The sequence below is a fragment of the Pan troglodytes genome, chromosome 5, assembly GCF_028858775.2.
Source record: "Pan troglodytes isolate AG18354 chromosome 5, NHGRI_mPanTro3-v2.0_pri, whole genome shotgun sequence".
NCBI classification, from domain to species: domain Eukaryota; kingdom Metazoa; phylum Chordata; class Mammalia; order Primates; family Hominidae; genus Pan; species Pan troglodytes.
This window is the reverse complement of record NC_072403.2, coordinates 173,408,713-173,430,174: the sequence shown is the minus strand read 5'-3', so window position 1 is coordinate 173,430,174 and position 21,462 is coordinate 173,408,713. Positions and strand designations below refer to the sequence as shown.

General features: G+C 39.3%; 1 protein-coding gene and 1 long non-coding RNA gene across 3 annotated transcripts in view; one reads left to right on the top strand and one right to left on the bottom strand.

The window, feature by feature from the left end:
- The window catches only part of PRKN (parkin RBR E3 ubiquitin protein ligase), a 1,411,643-nt gene extending 1,390,768 nt beyond the window's left edge, over positions 1-20,875 (top strand). Inside the window, exon 12 of the mRNA XM_054686972.2 lies at positions 20,392-20,875. Within this exon, the coding sequence (XP_054542947.1) occupies positions 20,392-20,399 (8 nt within the window). The 3' untranslated portion in view covers positions 20,400-20,875. The remainder of the gene's footprint in view (positions 1-20,391) is intronic.
- The window catches only part of LOC107975456 (uncharacterized), a 35,019-nt gene continuing 16,388 nt past the window's right edge, over positions 2,832-21,462 (bottom strand). Inside the window, exons 2-5 of one of the 2 annotated variants that reach the window (XR_001719001.2) lie at positions 15,802-15,912; positions 4,216-4,315; positions 3,727-3,902; positions 2,832-3,195 (exon numbers count right to left, since the gene is read on the bottom strand). This is a non-coding gene — a long non-coding RNA (uncharacterized LOC107975456). Of the gene's footprint in view, positions 3,196-3,726; positions 3,903-4,215; positions 4,416-15,801; positions 15,913-21,462 lie in introns of those variants that run through there. The other variant, XR_010157810.1, reaches the window with a different exon arrangement.

Genomic DNA, 21,462 nt, shown 5'->3' with positions numbered 1-21,462 from the left:
TTGATGACAGAAATGATGCTTACCAAAGGTGATACTGGCTTTTTGGATGGTGGTGAAATTTGGGGTGATTTTTCTTTTCTTCTTTATGCTTTTCCATATCACTTGAATATTTTTATCACAAGGATGCTTCATTTTCAAAGACAAAAATGAAAGTCATTACTTAAAAGAGAGAAGGCCAATAGAAATCTATCGACCAGCCTCCTTTGTGAATATGTGGTAGGGAGTTTTACTGAGGTTCGCGTGGGGAATATGGCTACACTACAGTCTCCACTTGGGTAGTCCTTAAAGTTAGAGAAGTTGATGGTGTCCGGGGTGCCCCAGGTGTTCTGTTAGAGTTGAAGGTGCTTCTGTTGACTTGAATGTCTTCAAATGGGTCTGATTAGTGAGTGAACTATCACCAGGCCCTCCCACACCAGGTGGTGGCATGGATGGTCACTGTGCAGATCCGATGATGTACCTGAGGATATCTCAGGGCCTTTTTGATCAAACAATTCTATGAAGACTTTCAGGCCACAAAACCTCTTCAACTGCTGGATTTCCTTTCCTATGCCTTGCTACATCTCTATATTAATACTCGTTAGTTGTACTTAATTTTGCTTGTACTACATGTGCATAAGCTAAATTATTTGCAAATGGCCCAAAGAACTGAATCCCTACACATATATTATACCTTACATGTGGATATTTTAAATGAAGAATGATAAAACCTGTTTCAACAGCATGGATGAACCTTGAAAACATTCTGCAAAGTGAAAGAAGCCAGACACAGAGGACCATGAATTTAATGTATGATTCCATTTATATGAATGGTACAGAATAGACAAAAAGTTGATTAGTGGTTACCTACAGCTGAGCAGAGGAGGGAATGGGAGTGACTGCTAATGGCCACAGGGTTTCCTTTGGGGGTGATGGCAATCTGTGAATATATTAAGAACTATTGAATTATACACTTCAATGGGTGAATTGTATGATATGTTGGATTCTATCTCAATTAAGCAGTCACCAAAAAGAAATGAATGGAAGATAGAGAAGTAAACAGCAAATATGACCTTAATTTTCTTTTTTATGAGACAGGGTCTCACTCTGTGGCCCAGGCTGGAGTGCAGTGGCACAATCACAGCTCACTATAGCCTCGACCTCCCAGGCTCAAGCGGTCCTCCAGCCTCCTAAGTAGCTGGGACTACAGCTGTGTGCCACCATGCTTGGCTAAATTTTTTTTTTTTTTCTAGAGACAGGGTCTCACTTTGTTGCCCTGGCTGGTCTGGAACTCCTGAGCTCAGGTGATCCTCCTGCCTCGGCCTCCCAAAGTGCTGGGATTTACAGGCATGAGACACCATGCTCAGCTAACCCTAATTTTGGGGGGTACTTGTTGGTAGGAGAGATAAAAGGCGGTGGTGAGGCGTTTGTTTTAAGCCTCTAGCACATTTATGACTATAGGGCGGGAGCCAGAAGTTGAAAGTACAGAGGGACAACTAAGTGCTCTAGGAGACATAGGATTGGCTCAAGGAGGACTAGCCTCAGGCAAGAAGAAAGCCAGTAGGACGCCCAAGTGCCTGTTCTCTGCTCTGCTCACTATTGCCCCTGCCATGAAAACCAGTTGTCTTTTGAATGAAATCAATCCTGCTGCCCCAGCCAGAGCAGATGAGGGCAGAGACAGTGCCTGACGCCACAACTGCCCACCAGTGATGCTCCAGGTGGAGGGGCTGCTACTGGAGAAGGATGACCCCGGGAGAAATTCTGTGGAATCCAGAGGAAAAGTGTGCCTTGGAGCAGAGCTGCAGCTGCACCCTGACAGGAATACTGTGTCCGTCCCCTCCCCTCCACTCTCTCGCCTTCCTCCACACCCCCAACAAGGCTTTGGGGACCCTAGTTTTAGTTCAGTTCCACAGAATATCAGTGGTGGGTCATGAACATGGAAAAGATGCTCACATGAGGAAAGACAATCAGCAAGTCAATCAACTGCATCTTATAAACATTTCCAGTCTCAAGGATAACTATTCAAATGTATGCAACTGTGGTCTTTTGCCTTCATCACATATGTGGAAGTAACAAGTGAGCCTGGCTTCCTGTTAGAAATCAAAGTCATTTTCAGTATTCAAATAATTATCTTTAAAATAGTTTCCTAACAATTAACTCTAATAACATATGTTCAAAAGAAATAGAAATCTTGAATCTCCTAATACTCTTTCCTGGAATCAGTTGGTATTCCGGGTAAAAACAGCACCCACATGGTTGAAGTCTGAACCGCACATTTTCACCCCCTAGGCACTGGGTAAATGCACCTTAACTTTAACTCTGTTAGAGAAGAGAACACAGGATCTAGCTATGTTTTCAGATGTTCTAGAGTTTGGGTGCTGAGCTCTTCACTTTAGACAGACACTGTCACCATAGGGCCTGCACACACATCTTCACAAATGAATGAGTGGATGAAGGTAAACAGCAAAGGCCTTTCCCAACCAAAGGAAAAACACTTGATTCAGCACTTTAAGAACAATGAAATAAATTTTTCAAACCACTTTTAATGAGTGGGAAAAGAATGTGTGTATAAGTAACTGAGTTAATACATTATTTCTAGTTCAACAACGTGCTTAAACTTCCTAGGTGAAAGAGTGTTTGGACCAGACAGTAGTGGCAGATGTGTCTGGAAACAGAAAAGATCAGCAGAGAAGGAAGGAACAGGAGGGCATGGAGGCTGTGGGCCTGTCACTCAGCACTGCAGAAGTGGGGCAAGAGGACGGCAGGAAGTGAGGGATGCAGCAGGGAACAGAGCAGATGCCTCCACCAGCAACCAGGCCCCATGTCCAAGTATTCCCATTTCATCCTCACAACAATCGGATACATAGCATTTTTATTACTCCCATTTTATAGGTGAGTAGAAATGATTCCACTGAGATAAGCAATTGACACCCAGGCCATCTTATGTGGAAAGCATTTGGGAAAAAAAAAAACACAAAAACGGCAGACCTAGGTAACCAAATAGACGTGATGATGAAAGTGGCCCAAGTCATGAGGATAGACATCACTGAATAAAACTAGACAGGTGGGGAGGTGGAGGCAGCACTTTGTCGTTTATGAATAAGAGCCAAACTCCTCCACATGTTTCAAGTCTCTGTAAGATCCACCGCAGTTCCCTTTCCAGGCACTTCTGTGAATTCTCCTCATGTGCTCCAGGCTCCAGCCTTTAAGAAGGCACAGCTTAATTTTTAGTAATTTCAAATCAAGAAAAATGAGGGGCAGGGAGGAAAGAAGGGAAAAAAGTGAAAACATTATTTTGGAGACTTGTAGCCAGGAAAAATTTTAAAATTCAGTCCAAACTAGAAAACAAAGGAAACTTTAAAGCATTAGGCGAGACTAGAATCTAATAACAGGTGTACTATAGTTCATTTTGAAATATAATTTTTCTTTCTCTAGTACCCGTTTTCACTAACGACAAATAATAGGACAAATTTATGTGTAAAATAAGGGTTAGTCTTTTTATGCTTGGACTGAGTGTTTGCATAAAGTCAGCAAGAATAATTATTTGCCACATAGGCTCTTTTATTTTTTTAATTGGCTTTGCTGGAACTTTGTTCATAGGGAATCTCAGATTACACTTCCAAGACTTGAGCCCAGCCACAGATTTATCTGTGCCTGCAAATACCTGTATTAATTGGGCGAACTCCTCACCAAGGTCCCAAGATAATTTGGGGCTCCTGGGCCTGTCGGAAAGTGACATTCTTTACTTACCACAGGTCGGAAACCTGTACAAGAACTGGGTAGACAAGGTAGGAGGCCAGCTTTCCAAAGGGGCTTTTATTGGCTTTCTAAGTCAACTCTGATCCCTTAAAGCAGTTTCTTTACATCTGAAAGTATGCAACTCCAGTCAAAGACTTGGTTAAATAACCATTGTCTTCAACTGTATCCTGTTACAAAAGAAAACAGATTATTGTTGAATTATGCAAATAATTATACTGATATAAATTAAGTATGCTTGCAAATAGCTTTCAAATTTAGAGGAATTAGGTAGAGAGAAATATGCTTTAGATTTTGCTCACGGGAGTGTAGTTAACCCAACTGTTAAAAGCTGTAAATAGTTCAAAGAAAAGGGGTTTTCTGGACTCAGAAACAAGAGTTAGTAATGTTTCAAAACAAGTCAAAAAAAGATTATTTCAGTTTTCCATTAGTTTAGTCTACATAGTTAACTCTTGTTCTGTTCAATGTTTTTGAATACATTACCTGTCTATGAGAGTCTTGGAAGTTTTTCCTCTGTTCTAGTGTCACAGTCTCCAAAGTTATTAAACACCTGCCTTCAAGAGCACCTGTCAGAGTCCTGTAGCTGATTATAAAACCACCTTTTGAAAAGGATATGAGTACAACAACTGTGGATAACAAAAGTCTTAAAACAGTCTTTTAAACACAATTGACAAGGAAATCTGGTTACTTCTATGGCATATAACAATTTTACATAATAATAGTTACTACTGATAATATATACTAGGACATATCAGAATCAAAACAATCTCATACAATTCTGGAACACATACTAATAACACACTTATATAAATATAATCCAAAGAAGGTGAAATGCCATTTCATATTTGACAATAGTTCCCGTATGATTTTATTATATCAAATAACTTGAATATGTCTCTTTTGGACTTCAGGGGATCTAATATCAAAAGATTAATGAGTACCAAAGTTTGAATCTGATTTGCGAAAGTTTGTCAAACATAAAAAGTTTCAGCCGGGCACAGTGGCTCACACCTGTAATCCCAGCACTTTGAGAGGCTAAGACGGGCAGATCACGAGGTCAGGAGTTCGAGACCAACCTGACCAGCATGGTGAAACCCCCGTCTGTACTAAAAATACAAAAATTAGCTGGGCATGGTGGCACACACCTCTAATCCCAGGTACTCAGGAGGTACAGGTTGCAGTGAGCCAAGATCACACCACTGCACTCCAGCCTGGGCAACAGAGCAAGACTCCATCTCAAAAAACAAAACAAAACAACAACAACAACAAAAAGCTGGGCGCAGCAGCTCACGCCTGTAATCCTAGCACTTTGGGAGGCCAAGGCAGGCAGATCACCTGAGGTCGGGAGTTCAAGACCAGCCTGACCAATATGGAGAAACCCCGTCTCTACTAAAAATAGAAAATTAGCCAGACATGGTGGTGCATGCCTGTAATCCCAGCTACTTGGGAGGCTGAGGCAGGAGAATTGCTTGAATCCGGGAGGTAGAGGTTGCGGTGAGCCGAGATCGCACCATTGCACTCCAGCCTAGGCAACAAGACTGAAACTCCATCTCAAAAAAAAAATGCTTAAAACACTTCACATCACAAAATAGGATCACAGGTCACTGTAAAATAAGTCATTCATTTAGCCAAAGTAATAACTCAAAGATTTAAAAAAAAAAAACCTTAATTTTTTGAGAGAGGAGACTTAATTTCCCAAACAATAAGCCTTAATAAAGATAGCATGAGGCCAATTAATATGTATCTCAAAATTTTATAAACAAATTTATTAAATTTTAATTATCTTGACTGTAAGATATAATTTCTATAAATTTTTAATAAACTTTACAATATTTTTATTAAGGAGTGGGTGAATGCTCCTGGAAAACCTTGTTAATCTGCCACTGGGCCCAGATGCTGGTCTCGTATCAGTGTGTCTCCAATATTAATGGTTAATTTACAGAGAAACTGAACTAATTTTCTCTCTCAAATTTGGCACTTCCAATCTCAGGTACCCACTTCTTCCACAGCAGTTCCTGGAATTGAATAGTTATAACCTCTGTCCCTGTGTCTTATGAACAGTTTATTTTGCTTGGCATCTTCTACTAGGTCTGAAGACGAGGCTTTAACTGCTTTCAGTGTTTATGATTTAGCAGGACTTGATGTCCTTTTTAGACCCAGGAGTCAAAGCCCTGTAACTTAATGGCACAAGGACTTTAAAAGCAAAAAACAGAAAGTTACATGGATGTAACAACCTTAAGTTTAAAAAAACCTCAGTTTTTTTTTTTCTAAGCAAAATCAGAACTAAATAACAATGGCGTAGCCATTATTTCAATAAAACATAAAATGTGTTTGTTAGGCCAGTTACCAAAAGGCAAAGAGAAGACCTTCTACAGTGCGATTGTTGCTCCCTCTGGGGAATCCATTTAGGTAACCTGCCAAGTCAAAACTAATGAAAAGAGTACTTCAATTAGTTAGACATAAGAAGAGTGTTTCCTGGGTAATAAGTGCAAATTTTCAGACTCATAGAACAATTTAAAGCCAGAAGCACAGAATGTTATGTTGGAAGAAAACGTTTCCTTTTGAACTTTAAGATAAAACATTTTTAGCATCAAGCTACAACAAATAGTTAGAACCCGAGGAAAAAAAATTCCAGGAGCTGATAATGAGTTGAAGGAGAGAGTTATTATCTCAGGGCTTTTCAAAGGGGCGGGAAAGCTGAAAACAGCAAGACACAATAAGAGTTGAACTTTGGGTTTAAAAAAAATGAAATCTCTTGTAATTTTATTAAGAGTCAATCTGTACATTTAAAAATGTCATTGTTCTAACCAATTATTTAGTGTATAAGTGTATTTTTGTATCAAACCCAATCTCTAGAAACGCTATTATAAATAATTTCCCTTTAATTATAGAAAACTCGATACAAGTCATTTATACATGCTTGGGCTTCCTGTTTCATTCTAGACATCCCTCTTTCTTAAATAACCAGTCACTTCCTGCCAGCAGAAAATAGTAGAAGGAAATAATAAAGAAAAAAGACAACAAAAAAGAAAAAAAAGAAAATGAAATAACTAGTCATTTTATTTTAGAACAAAATTTTGCCATACAAGATTTTTTCTCATACGAAATTATTTTCCTTTTAACCTTTCTTGCCAAAAAAAAAAAAAAAATACCTCTTTACATTTGTAACTTTCTTTATATTGCTCTTATTTACTGGTTACTTTGTACCTTGTCTCATAAATAACTTTTTCTTTTGAGAGCTCTGTCGCCCAGGCTGGAGTACAGTGGCGCGATCTCAGTTCACTGCAACCTCGGCCTTCTAGGTTCAAGAGATTCTCCTCCCTCAGCCTCCCAAGTAGCTGGGATTACAGGCATGCCCCACCCACATAAATTTTGTATTTTTAGTAGAGACGGGTTTTCACCATGTTAGCCAGGCTGTTCTTGAACTCCTGATCTCAAGTGATCAACCTGCCTCAGCCTCCTGAAGTACTGGGATTACAGGCGTGAGAAACCGTGCTTGGCCATCATAAATAAATTTTAAATAATCTCTGAATTGGATAAAAATTATTCTCATTTAATAACACATTTAGAAAAATGTTTTCCTATAATTTTTTTAAAATGGGAAGTTAGACATTTAATTAGACTCTATTATTTAACTTAATGTAACTTTAGATTTTAAACTACGTGAGAAGTTTACAGACATTTATGCCATTACATTTCCCTAATTAATTTTTTAAAATAGTTTACCCAGGTTACTTATGAAAACTGCAATAGTTATCATTTAAAGTTATTTCCCCATTAACTATTTTTATAGCCTGTGAATTTAAGGTTTTCCTAAGAAAATCTTAAGGTTACATAAATGAGGTGTTTTCTTTTTTCTCTTTTGCCAGTAACTCAGGATTTAGCTGTTTTCATTAACCAGAGTTAAATGTCTTATTTGTTAAATTGTACACAAAGATAATTCTCTTTCAGGCTGTGTTCATAGTTTTATAACCTCCTGCCAAATTTTGACACCTAGCAGAGATAAATATAAAAATATTTGACCAAGGCCGAGCGTGGTGGCTCACGCCTGTAATCCTAGCACTTTGGGAGGCTGAGGCGGGCGGATCACCTGAGGTTGAGAGTTCGAGACCAGCCTGACCAACATGGAGAAACCCTGTCTCTACTAAAAATACAAAATTAGCCGGCATATGCCTGTAATCCCAGCTACTTAGGAGGCTGAGGCAGGAGAATCGCTTGAACCTGGGAGGCGGAGGTTGCGGTGAGCTGAGATTGCGCCACTGCACTCCAGCGTGGCAACATGAGCAAAAACTCCGTCTCAAAAAAAAAAAAAAAAAATACTTGACCAGTAAATTTAAACCATAATGTATATTGACAATTTTGAAGCCATTTCCAATTCTATTTCACCAATATTTTAAAAATCAGCTTATCTATTAAAGATTGACTCAAGTCACATGAACTTGAAAAAGCCTTTGTTAAAGTCTCCATTTCTTCTGATAAGGTTATTCGATATAAGTGCTTTTTTTTCTTCTTCAAGCCAGTTGATTAGAGCTCTTTTATGTCTTTTTAGTAGTGAAACCTTATATACACAACACATAAATACATAGACATATTAGGCATGCAGATAAAAGTAGATCTTATACATTCATAAGCCCTCTTATTTTTTCCTCCTATTTTAGATTTCCAATTTCTTGATAACCTGTGTTAGAAATGTTTGTTCTTCGGTGCTATAAAGAAATAGCACTTGAACATAAATTTAATTTCTTCAGCAAGGCCATTTTTTTACTTTGTGCAGAAAGGGTACACTCGCCAGCAGTTTTGCCACAAGAGTACACCGAACAAAGGAGACAGGGTCATCTATAACCTGACGCGTCCACCTTACTGCTGTGCCTGGTTTCCATCAGCTGGAACGGGACCTCACATTCTGTATTTGTCCTGATTGGCTAGCAACTTACAACTTTTTAAAAGAGGCAAAGGTAGAGGGGAACAAAGGAAGGAGGAGGTAACTTGTGGAGTGCTGAGAAAGGTAAAAACACCTTCAAATACGGAAGAGGAACGGGCTATGACCTAATGCTTGCTTGGACCAGTATAAGCATGCCAGGGCAAATATTTAGGCTAAATTGTGGGAGCTAAGAACATAAAGTACATTGATTTCCTTATTACGGCTGGCAGATACTTAAGAATGTTAGCACAGGCCTTTGAATAAATTTTGCTTCTAAGAGAAGTTACTATTTATTCTTAATTAGATGGGGAGGAAAGCCTTTGAAGAGGAACCTCTACTTTACTTTTTACACCTGTTTTATTATCCTAGCCAGTTGTCAGCCAGGTAGCCCTAAGTTTGCATATTAAGGAAACAGCTCCTGGGGGAAAAATCAGATATCAAAGTTTACATCTCAAAGTACAGAGGGAAAGAGTCTGATGTGCTAGAGGGAGATTAAGAACGGATGCCAAATCAAACATGAAACTATAGAAATCTATCATAGGATCGTATAAGGAGACCAATTTTATTTAGATAGGTAGTTCTAAATTTAGTCTCTAGTTTTTAACTGGATCTCTGAGCTCTGGGCAGAGCCCACACTGAATCCTGTGTCTCCCAAAACATATAATTTTTTGAGACTAGAACACATGATGCTTTTACAGTGTACCTATTTTTTAATAAAGACATTTCTCTAAGTGTCTAAACTACACTCTTCCTTAAGTAAAACACCCAAGAGTAGCCTCTGCTGAAGTAACTATTTTAGTCAGAAAAAAAAAAAAACATCAGGTAACACAATACAAAAGCAAGGAATTTAAGATATAGGATGAACTTGTCTGTTTACGCTTTTAGGGTTCCAAAATAAAAAAACAGAGGTTTCACCCCAAAGGGGAGTCTGACACCTTCTCTGCTTTCTTTAAGGAATCACAGGCTTTTAGAAAATGTTTTAGGTCTCTCATGTAGCAACGTGTCAAGAGCAAGGAGAGGCAGCAAAAGTTAACGCAGAAAACAGATTTCGGTCAACTGAGAAGAAAGAAAGAAAAAACACTTTTCTTATAAAAACAAGGTTCTACGAGAGGAAAAAAAGATCTTTTAAACACACACACACACACACACACACACACACACACACACACACACACACTGGATATTAGCTTTTAATTAAGCTGACTTTTAACCACTGAGCTCCTTAGAACAAATTTTAAAAATCTTATTACCATATTTTAGCTGGGCCAAATTGCTGATATTTCAAAAGTAGCACAAATATCAAACCGAAAAGGACTTGATTTAGGAACCAAACCCAGGCTGTAGTAGTGGAAAAAAAGGGCAGAACTAAGCTATTGAACTGCAGTGGGGCGACAGCCATTGCTCTCTTTCAGTGTGGCTTGGCTAGCAAAAACGTGGCCTTGTTATGGAAATAAAGCCCCTAGGGCAGTCAAAATCAAAAATCGTTCCCTTTTTTCCCCTTTTGCTGGCCATTTTTTTCTTTTTCCTTTTTTTTTCCAGCTGCAGGAATGTAGCCAATTCAGAGGCCTTGTTCCCCATAATTTGAAACTTTTCTTTGGATTTGATCAAGTTGGATGGAGTTGGTCAAACCCAATGGGAAAAAGACCAAAACAACAACAAAACAGAAACAAATAAACAACAACAACAAAAGAGTTAAGCAAAACAATTGCACAATTTATATGATTACTGAGCGCTCTAATGGTAAGGCGTAATTAATACTAGCTGGTTGTGAATCCTAACTTTAGTGATTAAGAAGAATTTCCAAGACAAAAAAAAAAAAGAACAATTCAGCTACTTACCTAGGAATGGGTCCCAGGTTGAAGACTGCTCTCTACCATCCTAGAAACAGGAGAAAAACTCAAACTTGCCTTGCCTGTTGGAAGTGAGCTGCAAGTCCAGAAAAGAGTTGCCTGCCTTCCATCATCATGGAAGCAGGAAAACTTGCCTTCATTGTTGGAAGCAAGCAAAACTCCACAAAAGTACTTGCACAGCAAAATAAACTTCAGAACTTGACCAAATTTTGAGAGAACAGTGATACCCTGGAGGGAGGGGGTGCCTAGGCCTCAGCAAATTTTCCTGTTGGTTTGAGCCATAGGGATAGCTCAAGCTGGTACCAAGCAACAACAGATTTGTCAAAGGTCAGGGGCCCTTCCACTCACAATCCCTTCATGATTACCAATTTGTGAACCCAAAGTATCCAAGACAGGTCTCAATCAATTTAGAAAGTTTATTTTGCCAAGGTTAAGGATGTACCTGTGACAAAACTCAGGAAGTCCTACATTGGTGCTTCTGAAATAGCAGCAATTTGTCCCAGCTGAAATATAGTAATGAGATTTAAAAATATTTTTTTAAAAGAAGCTCAATGGTTAAAAATCAGCTTAATTAAAAGCTAACATCCAAGATGTGTGTGTGTGTGTGTGTGTGTGTGTGTGTGTGTGTGTGTGTGTGTGTGTGTTTGTATTTAAAAGGCCTTCATGTTTTTGTTTTTCTTTTTTCTCTCCTGGGACTATGTCCTTTTTTTTTTTTTTTTTCTTTCTTAGGATGGAGTCTCACTCCGTTGCGCAGGCTGGAGTACAGTGGCATGATCTCAGCTCAATGCAACCTCTGCTTCCTGGGTTCAAGCAATTCTCCTGCCTCAGCCTCCTGAGTAGCTGGGATTACAGGCACATGCCACCACGCCTGGCTAAGTTTTGTATTTTTAGTAGAGGCAGGGTTTCACCATGTTGGTAAGGCTGGCCTTGAACTCCTGACCTCGTTATCCACCCGTCTCAGCCTCCCAAAGTGCTGGGATTACACTTAAAAAAAATTTTTTTTAAGTGCACTGTAAAAACATCACATAGTCTAACCTCAAAATAATTCTCCCTTTTTGGAAACCCAGGATTCAGCGTAGGCTCTGCCCAGAGCCCAGAGATCCAGTTAAAAGATAGGAAGTCCCTATCTAAATAAAATTGGTCTTCTCATGCAATCCTGTGATACATTTCTATAATTTTATGTTTGATTTAGCATCCACCTTTAATCTCCCTCTAACACCACCAGGCTTTTTCTCTTTGTACCTTATGTAAATTTTGCTATTTGATTTTTACCTAAGTTGTTTCCTTTAATATGCAAATTTCAGGCTATTTAGCTGACAACTGCCTAAGGTTGTGAAACAGGTTATCAAGAACCTGAAAGTTTAAGATAGGAAAAAATGGGGGGGGTCTTTATGAATCTGTAAGATGTACACCTATATTTATGTGTTGTGTACACAATGTTTCACTACTGAAAATATATAAAAGAGCTCTAATTAATTGGCTTAAAGAAAAATAAAGGCATTTAAATACTGTATCAGAAAAGGGAAAGACTAGTCAAATGCTTTTTCAAGTTTATGTGACTTAAGTAAAATATTTAATAAATAAGCTAGCTTTAAAATTGTTGGTAAAGTAATATTAGAAACGTCTTAAGAATTACCAGTATACATTTCTGTTTGCATTTATTAATCAAGCAATTTCATACTTATCCCTCCCAAATACTGTCAGGGATACTGTGTCAAAACTTGGCACAGGGGTTACAAAACTATAAACCCAGCACAAGACAGAATGATCCTTGTTTGTGTAATTTTTAATAAATAAAACATTAATATTGGTTTAAAAAATAGCTACATCTTGAATTATTTAGTAAAATTACCATAACGTCAATCTTGTGGCTTTAAGCAGTCTAGTCCACAGGCAGTAAGGAGGTTTGTTTTGGAAAAGGAGTGTTACTGTCTCTGTTTGATAGCTAAACTATATACTAAGTTCCTCCCAAAGTCCAGGAATGAACAAGGACAGCTTGGAGGTTAGAAGCAAGATGGAGTCAGTTAGGTCATATCTTTTTCACTGTCTCAGTTATAATTTTACAATGGTGGTTTCATAACTTTAAATCATGACTATCACAGTTTTCATAAATAATCTAGGAAAACAATTAAAATAAAATAATTAGGTAAATGTAATGGGATAAATACTTGTAGACAAACTTGTCATAATTTAGAATCTAAAGTTATATTAGGCTGGGCAATGTGGCTCACACCTGTAATCCCAGCACTTTGGGAGGCCGAGGTGAATGGATCACTTGAGGTCAGGAGTTCGAGACCAGCCTGGCCAACAAGGCAAAACAAATCTCTACTAAAAATACCAAAGTTAGCCAGGCATGGTGGTGCACACCTGTAGTCCCAGCTACTTGGAGAAGTTGAGGCATGAGAATTGCTTGAACGCAGGAGGCAGAGATTGCAGTTAGCTGAGATCGTGCCACTGCACTCCAGCCTGGGTGACAGAATAAGTATCCATCTCAAAAAAAAAAAAAAGAAAGAAAGCTTAAAGAGGAATAATTTCATATAAGAAAGAATCTTGTATGGTAAATTTAGTCTAAAATAAAATGACTTGTTTTTTAAGAAAGAGGGATGTTCAGGACAAACCAGAAAGTCCAGGCATGTCATGAATGGTCTGTGTAAGTCACAATAAGAGGATTTATTTTAAAAAAATAACTTCTATGTGATCAAATTGTTTATAATCAAAGGGAAATTATAATGATCTTCCTAGAGACTGGGCTTGATGTAAAAAAAAAACCACTTATACCCTAAATTATTGGTTAGAACAATGAGGTTTTCTTAAGGGTTGATTTACTCTTAATAAATTACAAGAGATTTTAATTTTTTTTAACCAAAAGTTCAACTTTTCTTGCATCCCAGGTTTTTTGGCTTTCTCTCCCCTTTTAAAGGGCATGTTTTCTTAAAGGTCTAAAGGAAATGTTTTCTTCCAACATAGTATTCTGTATACTACAGAAGTTTTTTCTTTTGCCTTTTGGTAACTGGCCTAACAGATTTTATGTTTTATCAAGATAACTTCTATGCTATTATTATTAAGTTTGGTTTGCTTAGGAAAAAACTGAGACTGAAATTTTTTTAAATTAAGGTTATTACATCTGTGTGCCTTTCTGTATGTGCTTTTAAAGTACTCGTGACATTAAGTTACAGGGCTTTGCCTCCTGGGTCTATAAAGGACACCAAGTCCTGCTAAATCTTAAACACTGACAGCAATTAAAGCTTCGTCTTTATTTATTTATTTATTTATTTTTGAGACAGAGTTTCACTCTTGTTGCCCAGGCTGGCGTGCAATGGTGCCAGCTTGGCTCACTGCGACCTCCACCTCCCACATTCAAGCGATTCTCCTGCCTCAGCCTCCTGAGTAGCTGGGATTACAGGCATGTGCCACCACGCCTGGCTACTTTTGAATTTTTAGTAGAGATGGGGTTTCTCCATGTTGGTCAGGCTGGTCTTGAACTCCCAAACTCAGGTGATCCGCCCGCCTCGGCCTCCCAAAGAGCTGGGATTACAGGTGTGAGCCACCGTGCCCGGTCAAAGTTTCATCTTTATTGATTGGCATCATAGATGATGCCAATCAAAATAAACTACATTCCTAAGATACAGGGCCAGAAATTAAAGCCATTCAATTCCTCAAGGCCCAGGGACTATCATGGAAGAGGTGGGCATGTGAGATTATAAGGGCCAATTTTAAGAGAGAAAATAAGTTGTTTCTCTGTAAATTAATCATTAATGTCAAAGGCACACTGATGCAAGACTAGCATATGGACTCCTGTGTCAGATTAACAAGGTTTTCTTGAAACATCAACCAGTTCCTTAATAAAGGTTATAAAGATTATAAAAGGCTTATGGAAGTTTATGTTACGATCAAGATTAAAATGTTATCGGTTGTTTACAAAATTTTGAAAAACAAATTTAATTATTGAAAAGGCTATTCAGAAACTCAAAAGCATGTGACCATTTGTCTCTCACCTACCTGTGACTTGGAATCCCCCTCCTTGCTTTGAGTCTTCCTGCCTTTGCTTTGAGTTGTCCCTCCTTTCCAGACCAAACCAATGTACTTCTTACATTTATTGATTGATGGCTCATGTCTCGCTAAAATGTATAAAACCAAGATGTGCCTCGACCACCTTGGGGACATGTCATCAGGATGTCCTGAGGCTGTGTCATGGGCATGTGTCCTCAACCTTACCAAAATAAACTTTCAAAATTAACTGAGAACTGTCTCAGACTTTCTGGGTCCACACTCTGATTAGTCCAACCTGGAATCACACAATCACAGCCATAAAGCTTGTGTCTCAGCCCTGCTTGGGTCTCAGCCCATGTTTTGCCCCCAAACGTGGGTGTGTTCAAAGGACTGGGGCAGCAGGGTGGTCCTTCCTGGGCCAGCAGTGAGAGTGCTCCACCTGTCCAGCCATCATCACTACAGACATCTGGAAAAATCTCAGGTACCTGCCCCAAATAGTGCTTCACATGGGACAGTCTCCCTTCTCACCTGCACCCCAGATTCAGGTCAGAGTGCCGTGAACTCTTTGCAAAAAGACAGCTATGCAAGAAGCCCCCTGCAAATTCACAAATCTATAAAAATCCATGCAGACTCCTCATTGGCACATTTGTTCCGTGAATCCAAACTTACTTTGCTTCCTCTGACACAGGGTTTCTCAAGCTCAGCAGTGTTGACATTTGAGCTGGAGAATTCTTTCCTGTGGGGCTGCCCTGTCCACTGTAGGATGTTTAGTGGCATCTCTGGCTCCTACCCACTGGATGCCAGTAGCACCCTCATTGTCACCCCCAATTGTGAGAACCAAAATTGTCTCTAGACATTACCAAATGTCCCCTGGGGGCAAAATCACCTCCCCATTGTGAATGTGATGCCCTACGCTATTTCTACAACATTGCATGTTTAGATTTATTTCATGTCTTCCTTTCAAATTCCCCATATGTATTCACCAGGGCACTTTTTGACCTAAATTTCTTGGCTGCAGACTGTTTTCTCATCTGGCTGAAATCATCTGGTAACAGCAGTGTAATTCCTCTGGGAAGATGTACTGGGCACGACCATTTTTGGAGAAAGCCCAGGTTATTCTGGTAGTGAATTGTAAACTGCTCTTTTAGCCACAGGAGAATTGGCCTCAGAGCAGAGGTAAAACATAAAATTAAGGCAATTCAGGAAAATCTTTCCACAGGCTGTACTTTGCCTGTGGATAAATAAGGACTATATAGGAGTATCGCGGGCTCCTTCCCCTACCTGCCAAGAGGGCTGGAATTCACTTACAATCAAAGCTCAAGTCTCCAGAAGCAAAGTAACAGAACCTGGGTTTCTGCTTCCCCTGGAAAGTTTTCAGTTTCCCAGCTCCACTGAAGACTTTCTAATTGTCGAGATGTTCTGCAAATTAAAAAAGACTGTGTGAATTGTTTGTATAAATAAAAATGCACTGTGGCATATTTTAGTGTTTCTATTTATCAAATCACTTTCCCAGGTACAAAATGATGTCAAGTGCAAAATTCATCCACAGGACATCTTATCACACATTATTTTCACAATGCCAAGTAGAGTCTACTGTCCATTATTTCAAAGTGCTTGTCATTTTACATACTTGGCAGATAGCTACGTATAGTAATGTCATTTTCTATTGTCACCACTACTTTTTTATTTTATTATTATTAGTATTATTATTATTATTATTTTTTTTTTGAGAAGGAGTTTTGCTCTTGTTGCCCAGGCTAGAGTGCAGTGGTGCAATCTCAGCTCACTGCAACCTCCACGTCCCAGGTTCAAGTGATTCTCCTGCCTCAGCCTCCCAAGTAGCTGGGATTACAGGCATGCGCCACCATGCCCGGCTGACTTTGTATTTTTAGTAGAGAGGGGGTTTCTCCATGTTGGTCAAGCTGGTCTTCAACTCCCAACCTCAGGTGATCTGCCCGCCTTGGCCTCCCAAAGTGCAGGGATTATAGGTGTGAGCTACCGCGCCTGGCTAGTACCACTTCTTTTTTTTTTTTTTTTTTTTGAGATGGGGTCTCGCTCTGTCGCCCAGGCTGGAGTGCAGTGGCGTGATCTCGGCTCACTGCAAACTCCGCCTCCCAGGTTCACGCCATTCTCCTGCCTCAGCCTCCCAAGTAGCTGAGACTACAGGCGCCCGCCACCTTGCCCAGCTAATTTTTTTGTACTTTTTTAGTAGAGACGGGGTTTCACCGTGTTAGCCAGGATGGTCTCAATCTCCTGACCTCGTGATCCACCCACCTAGGCCTCCCAAAGTGCTGGGATAACAGTCCTGAGCCACCGCACCCGGCCGCCAGTACCACTTCTTAACTAGCTGTGTCTTCCATTCCATTTTGGATGTTGAGCTAAAAACCTCAATTTGCTGAAGTAAGCAATGGCTTTTCTTTGGACATAAGCCAGAACTTGCCTACTAGATGTTTTGGGTTGGTGATCAAGAGATGATTAGTCGGATGGAATTTTACCATTCGTGCTTTTTTGTTGTTTTTAAAATTTTTTGTTGATACACATATTTATACATATTTATGGGGTAGAAGTGATATTTTATTACATGCAGAGACTGTATAATAATCAAGTCAAAGTGTTTGTGGTGTTCATCACCTCAACAATTTCTCATCACTTTGTGTTAGGATCATTTAAAGTCCTCTCTTCTAGTTATTTGGAATATATACTTTGAAATATGCGATACATTTTTGTTAACTATAGTCACCCTACTCTGCAATGGAACATTAGAACTTATTCCCTTTATCTAATTGTATGTTTGTACCTGTTAACCAATCTCTCTTTGTGCCCCCTCCCCAACACACATTTTTCCTAGCCTCTGGGAACCATCATTCTATTCTCTACCTTTATGACATCAACATTTTTTAGCTCCCATATATGTGTGAAAACATGTGATATTTGTCCTTATGGGTTTGCCTTAACATAATAATCTCCAGTTCCAACCATGTTGCTGCAAATGACAGAATTTCATTCTTTTTTATGGCTGAGTAATATTCCATTGTGTATCAGTACCACATTTTCTTTGTCCATTCATTCATTGATGGACACTTAGATGGATTCTGTATCTGGGCTATTGTGAATAGTGCTGCAATAAATATGTGAGTACAGGTATCCCTTTGAAATACTGATTTATTTTCCTTTGGATAAATATTCAGTAGAGGGATTGCTGGATCATATGGTAGTTCTATTTCTAGTTTTTTGAGAAATATCCATACTGTTTTCCATAGAAGATGTACTAATTTACATCCTCTCCAACAGTGTATAAGAGTTCCCTTTTCTCTGCATCCTCCCGAGCATCTGTTATTTTTTTATCTTTCTAATAATAGCCATTCTGGCCAGGCATGGTGGCTCACCCCTGTAATCCCAGAACTTTGGGAGGCTGAGGTGGGTGAGCCCAGGAAGTCAAGACCAGCCTATGCAACATGGTGAAACCCTGGCTCTACAAAAACAAACAAACAAAACAAAACCACTGAAATACAGTGGATGAGACACATGATCCACAGAATCCCAGGTCAGACATGAAGTTTATACACCACCAGTCTGGCTCTCCATTAGTGGGCATTTCAGAGTCTCTAGGTTAGATGAGAAATATTCTAGATTTTCCACTTCAAAAAAGATGATTGCTCACAAATAGAATGAGTGCTAGCATTTTTGTCCCTCTAGAAACCTTTTTAAAATGTTCACAAGCATTGGGTATTCTGTAATTTTGACTTCACATAAAATTAGTACAGTGATACAGACTTTGTTTTCAAATATGAGGTAGACTTTTAAATTTTGTTTTATTTATTTACTTCTATTTTCATTTTTCTGAGACAGGGTCTCACTCTGTCACTCAGGCTGGAGTGCAGTGGCACCATCACGGCTTACTGCACCCTTGACCTCCTGGGCTCAAGTGATCCTCCCACCACAGCCTCCTGAGTAGCTGGGACAAATGTGCATCACCACGCCTGGCTAATTTCGTTAAAATGTTTTGTAGAGATGGGGTTTTCACCATGTTGCCCAGGCTGGTCTCAAACCTCTGGGCTCAAGTGATTCACCCGCCTTGGCTTCCCAATGTGCTGAGATTACAGACGTGAGCCACTGTGCCTGGGTGCATCCATTTTACCAGGGGCATTTGGGGCACTCCGTTTCTACTCCTATAACTCAAATGAGTTTATTTTTAGGCATCACTTTTATCCTTGGTTTTTATATATTATACATATATTTAAGAAAGTTTTTGCCAGGCGCAGTGGCTCATGCCTGTAATCCCAGCACTTTGGGAGGCCGAGGCGGGTGGATCACCTGAGATCAGGAGTTCAAGACCAGCCTGGCTAACATAGTGAAACCCCATCTCTACTAAAAATACAAAACTTAGCTGGGTGTGGTGGTGGGCACCTGTAATCCCAGCTACTCAGGAGGCTGAAGCAGGAGAATCACTTGAACCCAGGAGGCGGAGGTTGCGGTGAGCTGAGATCGCGCCATTGCACTCCAGCCTGGGCAACGGAGCAAGCCTCCGTATCAAAAAAAAGAAAAAGAAAAAGTTTTAACTCTCCATAGAATCATCTCCTGTGCCCAGCCTGAGGTAGTTAAGCCAGAAAGTAACATGGAAATTTGCAAGATGCAAACAAACATTAAAAGAGAATCTATAGAAAATAAATATAGAAAATAGGATATATTTTTCTGAGAGAAAAATTATTACTAATATGTTCATTCTTGCTACCAATTTGGTGTTTAATAAATGTGTCTTGAATGAATGTATGGGTAAAAACTAGATTTTTTTCTGAATATGAAAATAAATACCTATATACCTTGTTGTATATAGGTATACAAGCACCTGTATGTCTTGGTCTTCTATCTTTGAGGCTCATTCTAATTTAAGCAGGCCAGGAATAGAATTAAATGCATGGACTGGAAGGCCTAATTCCCAAACTAAATAGAAGTAACTGGACAAGGAAACAGATTTTTGCTTTGATTTGAGGAAAGAGGTATTAAGACCTAGCCTTATATATTTGTGTGTGTGTGTATGTGTATGTGTGTGTAAACATATATGTATATATTTTTTTCTTACAGAGAAGTCTGCATGTACCTTTTTGAGTGACTCCCTTGTTTAAAACAACAATATCTGATTAGAGTTAATAATTGCAGTTGTTTATTAAGCACTTATGTGCCAGGCACCATGTAAGAATTTCATACATATGATCTAATTTCGCTTTTCTCTTTCAGCCCTCTGAAAGAGTTGACTTCATCTAGCATACGAAGAAATAGATTCTTTTTTTTTTTTTTTTTTTGAGACGGAGTCTTGCTCTGTTGCCCAGGCTGGAGTGCAGTGGCATGATCTTGGCTCACTGCAAGTTCTGCCTCCTGGGTTCACGCCATTCTCCTGCCTCAGCCTCCCAAGGAGCTGGAACCACAGGCGGCTGCCACCATGCCAGGCTAATTTTTTGTAGTTTTAGTAGAGACAGGGTTTCACCGTGTTAGCCAGGATGGTCTCCATCTCCTGACCTAGTGATCCGCCCGCCTCGGCCTCCCAAAGTGCTGGGATTACAGGCGTGAGCCACCGTGCCCGGCAGAAATAGATTCTTGAAGAAGTTAACTTACTAAAGTTTGCCCAGCTAGAAAGTAGTCTAACCTTACTTTGTTGGAGTCCAGGGTTTAGGATCTTAACTGCTTCTCTGCACAGTACTTTCTTTAGGGACAGGAGTTGTCAAAGCAAAGATTTTTTTTTTTTCACCTGCATCATTAGCCTCAAAGTGAGTGCATCACTACCAGGTGGAGAAGACTATCCTACAAGGATTATTTTCTCACTCAATCCACCAAGTTCAGTCAGTTGGTTTTAATTCAAACTGTAAAAAATATGCCAGAATCAAACATTCTGTCTTCCCACAGGTGCGTGAAAGCAAACAGGTGGCGTCACTGGAAGACATTGGTGACTAGGTGAAATGTCATCCAAGACAATGTTTCATGAAGACAATGTTTCATAAAGACACCGGCTGATTTTGCCAACAATTTCACTTTCCTAACTCTTATCTGATGTCACTATCCTCCCTTCACAGTGGGAATAATACAATGCTTTTTTCATCCAGGGAGTTGGAAGTTTTACTGGTTGTCATTTTATTTATCAAATATGCTGATTGTTCTAACTAATATCTTATAAGCTTCTTTTAAGAAATCTATTACTCAATTTAAAAGACACAGGATAGAATAATGCAATTTATAAAATAACCAAAACATGTCCTTAAATTCCACTATTGTAATAGTAACCATGCTTCTTAAACAATAGATACTAGTATTCTTATTATCAATGTCTTTTATTTTATCCTGTAGGAAATTATTCACTTGTACAAATAAAATAGAACTACTTGTGATTTTTAAAAATGATCCTTCCCTCCTTCATTCTGGGTAATATTTGAAGAACCACTGTTCAGGAGAAAATACCATTAATTTAGACCAAGAAATGTCCACAAGATTCATGTGGACAAAGGAAACACATAATAAAAAAAACCTAGAGTTTGCAAAACAAATAGAACTTGATAACTGTGGTACCTCTGCCCTGAGCTTCCAGTCTCCTTCCCCCTAACTTTATGAGCAGTGAAAACTTCCTATCAAATGTACCCTGGAAGACGTTTTCCAGGAAAAGAAAGAAACCCCCTTGACTAGACAATGAGCAGTTGTCAAGCTGCTAGGGACCGATTTGTTCCTAGATCCAGATGGGGACTGGATCCAGTTCCCATGCAGCTGTGCACAGCAACTGATCTTCTCAGATGTGGAACAATGAGGCTTTCATCAGGACATATCCTATGGTGAGTGCTAGACAGAACTCAAAGGCTGGAGATGGAGAGGGCTAGTGTTGAGAGCTGGGGAAGGGTTAAAAAACTCACCCTCTAACCTGAAGAGTCACATTACAGGTTTTCAAACACATTGGTTAGTAGAGAAGGAGGCCAAAAAGAAAAACAGAAA